General features: G+C 38.6%; 1 protein-coding gene across 1 annotated transcript in view; it reads right to left on the bottom strand.

Annotated features, from left to right (window-relative positions):
- Positions 1-13,476, bottom strand: part of LOC138025193 (phospholipase A-2-activating protein-like) — a 32,683-nt gene that overhangs the window by 16,633 nt on the left and 2,574 nt on the right. The window contains exons 3-16 of the mRNA XM_068872390.1: positions 13,254-13,344; positions 12,379-12,485; positions 10,827-10,956; positions 9,488-9,559; positions 8,849-8,922; positions 8,472-8,562; positions 6,550-6,613; positions 6,384-6,433; positions 5,519-5,580; positions 3,373-3,431; positions 3,032-3,061; positions 1,821-1,895; positions 1,327-1,399; positions 492-638 (exon numbers count right to left, since the gene is read on the bottom strand). Of these exons, the coding sequence (XP_068728491.1) occupies positions 492-638; positions 1,327-1,399; positions 1,821-1,895; positions 3,032-3,061; positions 3,373-3,431; positions 5,519-5,580; positions 6,384-6,433; positions 6,550-6,613; positions 8,472-8,562; positions 8,849-8,922; positions 9,488-9,559; positions 10,827-10,956; positions 12,379-12,485; positions 13,254-13,344 (1,125 nt within the window). The remainder of the gene's footprint in view (positions 1-491; positions 639-1,326; positions 1,400-1,820; positions 1,896-3,031; positions 3,062-3,372; positions 3,432-5,518; positions 5,581-6,383; positions 6,434-6,549; positions 6,614-8,471; positions 8,563-8,848; positions 8,923-9,487; positions 9,560-10,826; positions 10,957-12,378; positions 12,486-13,253; positions 13,345-13,476) is intronic.

Genomic DNA, 13,476 nt, shown 5'->3' with positions numbered 1-13,476 from the left:
TGCGAGACCCGTTCAATGCTCTACCAACTGAGCTATGAAGCCACTTAGCTGGGAGCCGTTTCTTTGATTTTTTAACATAAACATTTCTTTTAGTAACATATGTACAACATTCGAGAGATTTAGCATCGCGTTGATGTGGAAAGGGAAACGTAAAACGACAGGCTGCTACTTTGTGTTAAAAGCAAGAAAATTATCTTATTCTAACAGCTTACTATCTCCTTTTAATGCTTTAATTGAATACTCCTAATCAGAATATACCCGTACTATACTAGGAGTTCAAATAGTAACTGGCTCATCACCTCCGAGTTAGCCAATCAATGCGCGGTTGGGAAGCCACTTGATATTTGTAGACAACAGGCAAGTGATGAGATACAATCAAACAAGTTTCTAGGGTTTTTCGGGAAAACGCAAATTTCAGCCTGAAGTTTTCCGTTCGTCGTAAACGCGATACTGACTAAATCTCTCTTTCTAGTAAGTCGCCATTTTCTCACCAGTAAACGGATCCCCGCTTGTTTCAGCTTGCTGTCCTATCGTGACTCCTTTTGTGTTCTTCTGGATGAAGTCCACGACTTGATCCAAAAACATCTGGCTCAGGTCATTCCGCTCCAAAAACTGATGAGCGGCCATCCAAGGATCATCTTCAAACAATTTCAAAGAAGCAAGAAAATCAACAAGAGAGCGACAGAGAGAGAGCGAGAGCAATCGCCTAATCTACAAAATGTCCTGAAGCCCGTTACTTTCGCATTTTCACAACCGAATAGTTATCGGAACGTTCGAGAAACAGGTCCCTGGGATCCAAACAGACCCACTGAGATGATATACATGGGTTTGATTCTTCTCTCTTCTGCTTCGCGATGTTATTTGTCTCGATGCGTTCATTGTAGGGTTTCCCCTCTCAACCCAACATTTACTTTGAATGGACGTTCTCAATTTGATTTCATTTGTAGTCTTCCCAATTTGTAGGGGCCTTGTGCTGGGCTTCGATAGCTTGAGACGTACAGAAGTGATTATTATTATTATTATTATTATTATTATTATTATTATTATTATTATTATTATTATTTATTATTATTATTATTATTATTATTATTATTATTATTATTATTATAGGGTATATACATAAATAATTACTGCAAAGGCTATATTATAAGTAGTTGAAACCATGCGCGATGTTTCCTGTGCCATAATGAAAATCTAAGAAAGTGTGCATCATGATGAAAAAAATTTTAGTACAATCTTTCGCTACAAGGCCTTCACTATCCAAATATGGAACCTATACATCAAGCCTAGGAGATGATACTTCCAAGTTCATGCCATAACACATACCCGTTAGATTATACGGCAGCTTCATCCGAGGGGTTCCTTCTTGTATCTCAACATCAAACACAAAGTCGTATTCCTACAGGACAAATGCAATTCCTGGTTAAACATAGGCTCTAATCACGATTGCCAGCATTAGATTTGTTGCACGTGTAAAGAAGGAGTGACTTAAGACTGATTATTCGTAAAGATGGAAGTTAATAGACTTTTCGCGGGGTAAGGATACTGTACTATCTCTTTCAAAGTAAGATCGTCCAACTTCCAAGAGAAGTAATTAACAGTAACAGTTTCGGCAGTTTCGCTCAATACCACATCTAATGGGCCTTATTCGAGCGGTGGCCATATTGGCCATATACAATAGATTTGATACCCCGAGCCTCGAGTTGAAATGTTTGGAAACGAGTTTCGGTGCGCAAAACAATCCCTCGGGATTACGCCTATACAAATCCGCATTCCATCCCACCAACCGCTCCACGCTCCCTTGTAATTTGTCAAAATACCTTGCCATTATACATTTGTTTGTTGGTCTGTCGTGAAGCACCTTCTGTTCCAGCAGATCCAACAACTTCTCCTATCTAAAAAAGGAAAGGGCGACAGAAGTTCATCGCTTATATTCTATACCATTGATTCGTTCACCTCTTACGGGATATAACTCGAACTAATAAGAGACCAGTTCCCAGTTGGCTTTGATAGTTCAGCTGGTAGAGGAGTGCAGCGCAATCGCGCGGTCCTGGGTTCGAGTCCCGTTCAAGCCTGGATTTTTTCCCAGCCTGAGGCTTTCTTTGCAGCTGCTTAAGTTGCCGTTTAACTGTCATGACCTTCGACTCTCATGAAGTACTAGGTAATATGCGTGTTAGCAAATTAAATGAATGATATTTATCCAGGAAGCTCCACTCACCCGAAAGTGGTTTTCAGGGAGGTTCTGCATCCGATCGAATTGGAATTTAGAGATGTTGGTTCTTGAAAAGAGGGGAAAAACGGAGAACCCCGAGAAAAACCTCTCAGAGCAGATTAAAAACCCTACAACAAACTTAACCCACATATGGCCACGAGTCCGGAATCGAGTCCGGGACACATAAGTGGGAACTGGAACTGGAGGATACTTATGTTGACACACCTACTTTAGTTAATAAATTAAGCACGATGAATGTAAAATAGCCTATGTAAAATAGGGAATGTAATTTTGAAACGTATTGTAATAACTCTAGTTCATCTCTGTATCGTTTATATAGATCTATCTTCCTTTTTCTTTTTCTTTCCTTTCCTTTTCTTTTTTTTTTTTTCTTTTCTTAATCTCCTCCTATTGAATTACTTTATGTTCAAGTGTCCTCTGCCCGCCTCAACTAGCTGAGCTATATGCGAGCAGAGGAAGTTGCTATGTATATTTCTGTGAGAGAATAAAGAATGAATAAATGAATGAATGAATGAAGTGGGAGGCGATTGCTATCACTACTACGCCATCTCAGCTCCCCTAAAGCAACACGTCTGTTCGAACACAGACGCGTGCAAACTGAGAGAAGAATGCTGATGTCCCATGTACAACTTACAAAGGAAATGCTGATTTACAAAGACACCGTGTGCGAGGCTTAACCTGATTGTGCAATATAACGGCATTTTGGGGGAGAGGCTAGTAGGAATCAACTGGTGGCTAAATGCTACGATAAGTAGGAATCAACTGGTGATTAAATGCTACGAAGAGAAAAAAAGTTACCTTTTCCCATTTGGATTCCATGCCATTCCACTGAAAAACAAAGAAAATTAATTTTCAAGTAAGTATCGAAAGCTATTTTCGTGATTTTTTGGTTTGGCTATCATGATGTTTGCTGATTGGACCAAACATCTCCGACTCGTGCCTCATTCTTAGTCGATAACCGATGAAACTGAGGGTAAACCGGTATTAACATAAAAGAACAAAAACGAAAAAGAAAACCTTGGATTTTAAGGTTAGCTCTAGACAAGTAATAGGGTTTTGCTTTGGCAGGCAAGTCGGAAAACACTGCTGCCTGCTCGAATGCCAAGAGACCAAGTTGAAGCTCATTATAGGAGAATCACCTGATGACATTCAATGATATTTCCCCTTCTGATAAGTTTTGTTTGCCCACTGTTGTTCCCTGAAAGATTGAAAAATATAGTAATAAGAAATCTGAAATCTCCCTAATTCTAAATCTGCTGACTTCTGGCTTGTTCATAACTGACAACTATTCTTCTCTTCGGAGCTTTAATGAGCCCACATTAAGCAGGAGGCATGATCCTTAGTGGGGCCGTTTCTCTCAAAGCGGAAATGCTATTACTATAGCTTAACATGCATAAAGACTTAAAGGCGGATCTAGAATTTATAATATATTAAGTGAAAAAATAGGGGCCTACCATTCAACAAAAAATTCTGCGGAAAGTTTGGATGGAAGTCAAATGGAACGGTCCATTTTGGTTCAGTCCGACCAGAATATTCGGGTCCATCTTCGAAGGTGGTCACATATGACAAATAAGACCAGTCGGAATAAAATGTCCCTTTCTATTTGACCAAACTGTTATTCATATTTTCTAATTAAGCATTATAATGCTTACAAGAAGCTCACGTGACACTCTCTGATTGGCTAAAACAATATAAGAACTCGCGGTTGGCTTGGCTTGGTTGTTCGCCTGGAGTGTACAAATTGGGTACATGAAATTTCCGAACTTTCAAACCGGAATTTTTGGTCGAATGGTAAGCGCCCAATATCTTTCATAACTGTCTTAAAATAACCATGTTATTAGGGACCTTTAGCAAGGACGATGACGAGGGCTACGAGAACGTTGTGTAAAAATATTATTTCCAGTTAGTGTAATAATTTTGCGATTACTTCAAGTCGCTCGGCTTGGAAAGTGTGAGTCCACATTCCAAGATTAAAATTGGTGAGAACGGTGTGGATATTTAGAGAGAAAATTGAAAATTCATAGTCAGGTGCTCTCGTCCGTCACATGACCTCAAATTTGATCATTTCACGTCGTTGTCAAGACGAGAACGGCAAAGAAATGTATCAAAATGTAGAAAGCAAGTGCTGGGTGTGCAGAGGTTTTGTCCTCACTCAAGGTCCCTATTTTGACTCGTGAACCAGCAAGCACATTAATTAATTTTTTCCCCTATGTCCAATGAGAGAGTTTAGCAACAATTTCCACACAAAGAATAACGTCACTTGAAACGGAACGTTCGAGACTATTTTGTGATTAATCTACCCTGTTTACGATGTAGAAATGTTGGCGAAGTATTCTACAACTGAATTGGTAAGTCATTCTTTGATTGATTCGTTGGATTGCTAAGTTGCCTCTGAAGTACCGTAAATACTATGATGAAAGATGGACTATGGTATGCAAAAAGGTCGTCAAAAACTTCAAAGATGATAATTTCATGAGGGTCCTTAGGCAACGATGACGCCGAAGAGGGATCGACAATGCCACCGTTAAGCATAAATTCGCGTTGTTATCGCGATGTTCAGATTATTCTAACTTGTTACGCATGTAAAAAATCTGATCAGACAGCCCGGGAATTACACTGGAAAATAGCGGAACTGGTGTGATAAAAAGCTTCATTAGAGCGGTTTTCAATTGAATATCGTAAAACCAAAACCAAAGTAATTACTTTGGCCAATCAAAAAGGACGGAGAAAATCCAGTAAACCAATCAAGACTCGAAGTAATTACACGTAGCCGACACAAAGTGCGGGAAAATGTGCATGCGCGAGCCACGATTGGTTTTGTTTTCTCTTCTGATTGGTTGAAAAAGTGGCGCGAGAAATTTCAACCAATCACTGAATGAAGTAATGCAAAACCAAAGCTATTCGCTAATTACTTTCGACACTCAATTGAAAACCGCTCTATATACACAATGTTCAAAATATCGCGTTTCTGATTGGTCAATGACGAATGCACAATAGGTTATAGAGTGCAAAAAGAGGTCATAGAGTCCAAGGCGGAAGTTGCTATGGAAACAAAGCGATGGCAGTGATTTTGTTGAATATATAATATATAAAAAATCGTATGAACTTGCTCGTGGATTCCCTGATTCCTGGTCACTCGTGATGTTTGGAGTGTTCTTAAATTGCTCTCGCCCACGGCTCGTGCAGTTTTGAGAACTTTCAAAACAACACTCATGCCCATAAATCACTACACGAATTTCCTTGATACATTATATAACATTCTCCACACCCAATATCCTTTTTTACCTGGCTTTAGAAGTGCTTCTGGTCCCGAAAGATCCTCGAGTTTAACATCCCCCAGTTGTGCACTAAAGTGGAAAACAAGATCAGTTTTACCCTCTTTTGCCCTCATTACAAAATTAATTTCCCTCGCACTTTGATTGATTCTTATGATCTATTGGAGGACAGAGGCAAAGACAAAACCATCAATCATTTTTCCTTTTATGTCAAAGAAAAATGTGCAAACACGTGAGCAAAGAAGGAAGGAAAAGTAAGACTGCCTATTTGCTGAAAACGATTTGAACGAAAATTAATACTCAGCAACCACAACGACATTTTGTGTTTTCCAAACGCATGTCACGTATAATAATTATTGTAAGGCTAAAAAGAAGACAACAAAATCTAGATTTTGAACTTGAATTTCTAATATAGGGGAATTTGGAACTCTGACCTAAGGAAGTAAACATTTAGTATGATGGAGAGACTAAGCGAAAGTCATACAACTGTATATGGCAAGCGTGGACGTGGAACTATTGTTGTTAGCAAAAGGTCATCGCAGTTAAGGAAACAATTCAAGCAGTTGCTGTAATGGACCCATGACCGTCCGATTGCACTGCGCATGCTCTACAACTGGGCTATCAAGCTTTCTAGGGGCCAGTCAATGGCACGTTCGTTCTATATCTCCCACGAATTTAAATAGTATGATGGAGAGAACACATTCAAATAACTGCGGACATGGAATTATTTTCCTTGGGAAAGATCATCGCACTTAAAGGTTAAACGATTTAAGCCGCCTTTGTAATGCAAACTCAGAAATCTAGTCTTGGCCATTTACTGCGGAGTAAAACAAAGAAAGAAACAAAAGGAAAAACGCGCGCACACAGCTACTCACCTTGCCGCCTGAGCTGGGATAGCGTGACTTGCAACTTCAGCATCAAAAAGCTGCGAACAGAAGTTTTCAGTTCAGCATCTTTTGATACAACATTGGCACAAAATGTAAAGGTTTGTTTAAATCAGAGCGATTTATGAATTATCATCATTTTTAAGTACTGGCTGACCTCAAGGTCTTCTTGCGATGCCACTCGCTCTGCGGAGGAGGTGAACACTCGCGCAATACCATCACTAGAAATGCAAGAAAATGGACTGTATGCATGACAGATAAGAACAAATGATAAGGGTCCTTACAGATTTATTTTAAGATGGCGAATAACTGGTGGGCTACTGAGTTTTTAAGAAAGCTGCAGGGTTGCAAGCTATTTTTCATGAGCAGGGTTATGGGGTTTTATCACCATAACCATCGCCAACATAACCACCGCAACATGACCATCGCCATACATGGTTTTCTACATCCTGATGTTGAGAAAGTTGAGTTGTATTGTGTGACGGTAGTTTCCTTTAACAATTTTTGTCCTTAAATTGTATTTAAATCGGAAATTAGTGGTTTATCGTCAGAACCGACTGACAAGTTGATTAGGTGTTCATACATCGGTTAAAGTATGTTTATGCCGCGTTTTCCGGTCAGCGTCTTGTTCTAAAAATGATTCATTGTGTTAGGATGTTTTTTTTTGCAAAAGTTCTGTTCGTTGTCAGACAGTTGAGGTGTGTGAGAAGAAAGGTTGAAGACGAGCGACATCAGTTAAATAAAAGTTGAAGTTTGCGAAGAACGGCCTGTTGAGTCTTGGCATTCGGGAAACTGATGTATCTACATGTATTTGCACCAAAAAGTGGGTTTCCAGAATGTTTTATCTCATAATATGAAATAATATTAGTTTATTTTAGCGCAAATTCCGTGGACTTTATTTGCACTTTACAATAATTTTAACAAGTACAAACATATCAAAAATAAATGTGTTTCTTAATGCTTTCTTAAAAAAAGAGTGGAAAAATCAGAATGGACCTAAACTCGCCGGTAAGGCATTCCAGAGATTACTGTAGGTGCCACAACGCAAGAGATCCCAGGTCTGTGAGTAAATTAACTGAAGCATGCACGAGTTATTAATTACATGTACATGAATGAAGGAAATGTGTACATGTACATGTATCTGAAGTCACTTTAGTGTGGGTTATAGATTACAAATTGAAAGGGTTGATTGCACTTATCTCTCTCTTACAGACACCTGAAAAATTCAGGTGGTTGCAATGGGATTCAAACTCATGACCTCTGCATTGCTCTACCAATTGAGCTATGAAGCCGCAAAGTTGAGAGCACATCAATATTTATTGGGCTCATGTGTTCCCATGAAAGGACTGATGAATGAAAGAAATGAGTATCTTGTATCTGTATGTGTATTTCTTGCAATCATCATCCTATGTCACATATGTTGCAGAACTTTGCAAAGTTTTCCAAGTTGCTATGGAAACAAAGCGTTGGAGTGATTTTGTTGAGTACAGTCATTATATAAATGAACTTGTTCGTGCATTTCGTGATTTATGGTCAGCTGTGATGTTTTGAAGGGAAGTGGTTAGGGCATTGGGTTTGCAAAATTTGTTGCGGACTCATTCACCACATTTGTGCCTGTCAGAGGGACACAAACATGGCGTCTCCATATAAAGCCAAATAAATTTGAGTAAAACATTTCTTTGAATATCTCCCACACCAAACATCGCACAGACCTTAACCCTTGCAGAGACTGTTTGAATATTCATCTTCTTTTATCTCTTTGACTTGTGACTTAATTTGATGGTTTTGATGACGGTGTGACAGTGAAAAAGGAAATTGATGTTTCTTCGTCGTCTATCTATTATCACAATCGGAAACAAAGAAAAATCACGATTGAACTGGTTTCAATCATTTTGAACCAGGAAAAATTTTGAACTACAAAATGCACACTTTTAAATTTATTAACCCAATGACTCCTGAACCACACCCCCTAATCCCCCCCCCCCCCCCCCCACACCCCCATTGATGAATAAAACCATCTGCCTTTACAGTAAAATCAAATAAGTCTCACTCCTTGAGGGGTCAATGGGTTAAACCTACCTTGATCCAGTCACAACATCTCCATTATTTAGGCATGTGACACTCCAAATGGACTGAGCTGGCAATGTGATCACCTGAGAGCAAACTCCTTCTGTTTATTAAAATAATGAAAATAACAAGTTTGAATAAAAAAATAATTGTTCTTAAATTAATCCTCCTATCCATGTGTTAAACTATGATCAATGAATCAAAGTCACATGGTATCTCATGGTATCCAGGGCTGTCAATAAATTTGAAAGTAGAATTAAAAGTAGGTGGCCATGAAAGTGAGCTTGGTATACTTGACTTGGTCAACTCTTTTAGCAATCTACAAAAAAATATATTATTATTGTTCAAGATTTCTTGAGTTCATATTCATAGTAATTCATGCTACTGACCTTTCCATATTCGGAGAGTTCTGTCCTCTCCTACAGAAACAAAGCTTCCCTGCTCAGTAGGGAGAGCTGCGATGCTGTTTGTAAAGAAAGAAAGAAAAAATGCTATTGAAGGTTAGTTTATTATTAGAGCAAGGTGAAAGAGAAGTGAGAGCTTGTGTTAATTAAGACCCTGGGTACAAATGAAATGTTGGCAAGGCTTCCAATGAGTATCTTTACTTACATGTACATGTATAACTCTTTTAAGGGGACATTAGCAGAATGATTGCATAAAGCATAGATGTCAAAGGCAGTACTAAGAACTTAATATTCTCCTCTTGACAGATAATTAATTTTATTTAAAGACCATGCCTTGGTCTGGTCAGAGTTCGACCAACAATTTTCCACATGGCAGTCTTGTTCTCCACCAATCCAAGTCAACCAGTTGGCTGATAAAGACCAAACAATACAAAAGACCATACACTTGATCATGCAAGAGTAAACCTAGGCTACACCTAGGATCTCTCACCCTTGGTGGGGAAAAACAGTGAATTTGCAGTATTAGCTCTAAGTACTGTTCCTCTCTTAAAGTAGTTCGGGATGAAAATCTGGGTAGGCCTGCCCCCAGCACTTAATGGCAGCCCTGGTTTATATTTTTATTACCTGTAAATGAAGCCAGTATGTCCTGTGTAAACCTGCAGGCATTCACCAGTGCTCATCCATCTCCTTATGGTACTACATGAAAACAATAATTTGTGCATCAATGTACACTGTATATCTAAGCAAAGTCAGCTTAATTGAAACATAATAATGTTATCGTGCATGGCCAACACAATGTATATGGATGAAATCTTAATGCACGTTTCAGAGATAGGTTTCATAATGAAAGTTGTCATGAACAAGTCAGTGTAAAAATTCTTTAAGGCAAAAGATAGTATCACCTCTTGCTAAAGAATTCTCTAGATACATTGCATTTTATGCACTAGTCATTTGTTTCCCCCACCCCTTGACCCCTGGGGATGGGTAGGGAAATTACATTTGAATGGTTGTAGAGTAGGTGTATTTCCACTGGGGACTAGAGCAGACAAACACACGTACTTCCCCCACCCCTCTGTTCCTAAAAGATTCTGAGTCATGAAGGAAATGTTAGGGAGATTACCACAATATACAGATCTTGCCATTTGTGTGTGCCACATGAACTATATAAGGAACGAAACAAAAAAAAAAAAGAACTGGATAGAAACAAGACAGAAATAAGCGACCAATAAAGAAAAAGTTTAGACATGATTGCTGTTCTTTTGTTTTTTTGCAAGTGTGAAAATACTCATTACCATTGCTCTTCGTTTCTTTTCAGTCCCAGTCCTCCTAGGTAAATATTCCCTGATATTTCCGCCTGTATGTTCCCAGAGGGGTAGGGCAGAGGAACGAAAATCTTGTAATTTCCCTACCCCCTAGAGGCGTAATTGTGGCGTAATCTCGCGTAATTGCCCTAGTAATTTCCCCATATGTCCCCACTATCCCTGGGGGTCGGGGGGTGGGGGAAATAAATGACTAGTGCATTAATGAGTTCACATGTAAAAACTTGACACACTTCCTGTGACTGCAAAGTTCAGTGCTAGAACATTATTGATTAAAATTAAATGAAAAACATAAAACTCCAAAACTTTAAAAAACTGTTTGAAAAGTTTTGACAATGTTTCAACTACAATGATGCAAACTTCACCTCATTATCAAGTCGAGATTTGGAGTAACAACGGGAAATAATATGAGATATACAGTGAAATGATTCCTTTGATAAAACCCAAACTTGGAAGTTCAAATTCCAACCATGCAATGGCTTCAGTTTTCACAACTGGTGAATTTTCCACTTTTTTCAGTGTCTGTTTTATGCCAACTGTCACCATAACATTGATACACAGCAGTAAGTGCTGCCTGGAATTTGGAGTCAGACTTTTCAGATTCATTTGATGAAAGGTTGTAACACAAAAAACTACCATATTACCAGTCATTGGAGGAAGACAAAAACTCAACAGCTGATAGCACAGTCAGGCCTCTGACGCAGTCAGAGTGTCCTGTGAAAGTTCTCTGGCATGTTCCTACTTTCCACATTTTTATCGTCTTGTCTGCCGAACCTGTCAAAATAGAATGTTGTCTTCTCAAAGATAAAGTTGCTTCATTTAAAAGGGCTACACGTATGTCACACAGAATGATGTAATTTCAGGAAACCCAAAATGCCCACGAAGTAAAATAAAACATTGCAAATAACCACTTGAAACTGTTGAACAAAATAAATGAAATGCAGCAAAAGAAAGAGAAGCATTATGCATAGATGGATTCAAATGGGCAAGATTGAAATGGATTAAATAATTTTGAGTAATCTTGAAAATTTCAATTTTATGGCAACTCGCCTGGATAAAGGTCGTTTTTGCTCAGAATCATCTTGTTTGTGATGTGACGATAATTTTATCAGTAAAGGAATTCCGCACTACCATTTTCGAGTTTTAAACTCGTGATTAATTAATTAATTTTAATTAACTAACTAAAGATTTCACCTATTAACGTAACATATTAGCCCCTTTAACATCGATGATTCTGTCAGCTTTGGAGATGGCATCAAGGTCTGGAAGGTGATGCTGTGCACGTGCACTGTCTACCCAAACCGCTCTCGGTTCATGACTATGTCTGGTAGGTAAATATTAAAACTATACCTTGAATTAGTCACCTAAGGTAGGACTAGAGAACTGTATATGAAGCCCTCAGAGCTTTATACATGTACTAACCAACTGACCTACATCAGTCTGTAACTTCTTCTAGGATCTTTTCATTAGAAGCTTAATAGAGTCTATGTACATGTATCTGGGGCATCCAGGAATGTCCACTATTGGTACATGTACAGTGTAGCTGGCTCTAAGATGGCAGACTGCCTCAAATACCGGAACCCAGCCATAAGGCCCCATGCAGCAGGATTAGAATTCAAAGAATTGTTTGCAAGCCAAATACAACTAAATGACTGCTGGGGGCCCTTGTTGTGATCTATATCACATTCCACAGGGCGCGACAAAAGTGCTGTCCGATAGCCCGGGGCTAGTGGAATGAGTTGTCGGGCTAGCACTTTCTTATCGTAGCTTGCCCGACGGGCAGGCACCGTTGGTTCCTCTTTTCTGATGATAAATTAAGCTTTTATACCAAGAAGTGTGTAGCAGAAAGCTCCTGAGAGAAAATGATAACGTTATGAGGCCAAATTAACGTATCGTGACAACGTTTTGCGCCGCATTTTTGTTGCGTCTGTAAATAAAATCAAGAATCAATTGAAAATACTACGAAAAATTAGTTTATATCTATGCATGGTATCATTACTTGTATTTTGCATAATTAAATAAATCTGATTATTCTTTATAAACAATTTAATTTCGGGCTAGCTCCTCAGACCGTCGGGCTAGTAACCTCAAGTAACAGCTTGCCCGAAGGGCAACCTCATCTTTTCATTTTCGTCTCGCCCTGATTCCATTGGACTATCTATTAATCAAATGCAGTCCTGTGGGACACAATCATACCTGTTAGCATGAGCCCGTGCTCTGGCATCATTTGGACCGCCCACACAGCCGCTTCATGGCCCTGTAATGTTATCATACATTTGCTTCCTATCCACACACGTGCCGTCCTGTCAATTAACCAAACAGAGTAAAATATATTAGGTCTCACTCCCAGGAGTCAATGGGTTAAACAGTTACATGTAGCTCTACTTAATTTGTTTGAAGACCAGTTAGTAATAATCCCAGGTTTAGTGAGATTAAAACTTTTACGTTATCATGGTATGGTACATGTACATGTAATTAAACACGATTTGACATAATATCATTTTTCTTTGAAATACTAACTGTAAGCCTTGGTGAATAAATCATTTCTGAATTCGGACTAAAGTAAATTGTTGTTGCCAATATAACACTTGGGTCAGTCATTAGTGATCATACTTTTGGGACCTTACTTTCCAAACATACAATAATAATAATTATTTAAAGAGCTGGAGGCATGATGATTCTATAATTTTATGATAAACATGTAAGCTAAAATTAATGCTCTTCCCTTTTTGGATAAGAAGTTTCAAAATTGAATTCTGGCTACGTAATTAGAAATTAATGGGGACATAAGTTTTTCAGAGAGTGATTAATGGGGACATACATTGTACGTTTTTCAGTGAGTGATTAACCCATTGACTTCTGGGGGTTCCCCACTGACAAGTAAAATTTGGTTTGGGTGCCCATGGGTTAATTAATGGGGACATAAGTTTTTCAGTGAGTGATTAAAGAAATTAATTTTCAGAAATGTGCCTTGAATTGAATTGGAACACATGAAGTGTGATGATCCTTCAGACCCTTATTCTAATTAATTTGCACAAAAATAAAGATTCCCTCTTTGATTCCTTACTTACTTGTCCCAGGATCCTGAGAGAAGAGTCCCAAATTTTCCAGCTATTAGTGCACAAACAGCTCCAGTGTGGCCCTCTAATCTGTGAAGGGGCTCTGTAGTTAAAAGAGTCATTGTGATACTTACAACATTGAAACAATTGTAATGAATCGGGACAGCCCTTGCATCTTCTTTTACTTTGAAATTTTAAAAGGCATACAAGAGATGAACCAACCAAAGGCAGCGGT

Source organism: Montipora capricornis, chromosome 2 (genome assembly GCF_036669925.1).
Source record: "Montipora capricornis isolate CH-2021 chromosome 2, ASM3666992v2, whole genome shotgun sequence".
Taxonomy (NCBI): domain Eukaryota; kingdom Metazoa; phylum Cnidaria; class Anthozoa; order Scleractinia; family Acroporidae; genus Montipora; species Montipora capricornis.
This window is presented reverse-complemented; position numbering and strand designations above follow the sequence as displayed.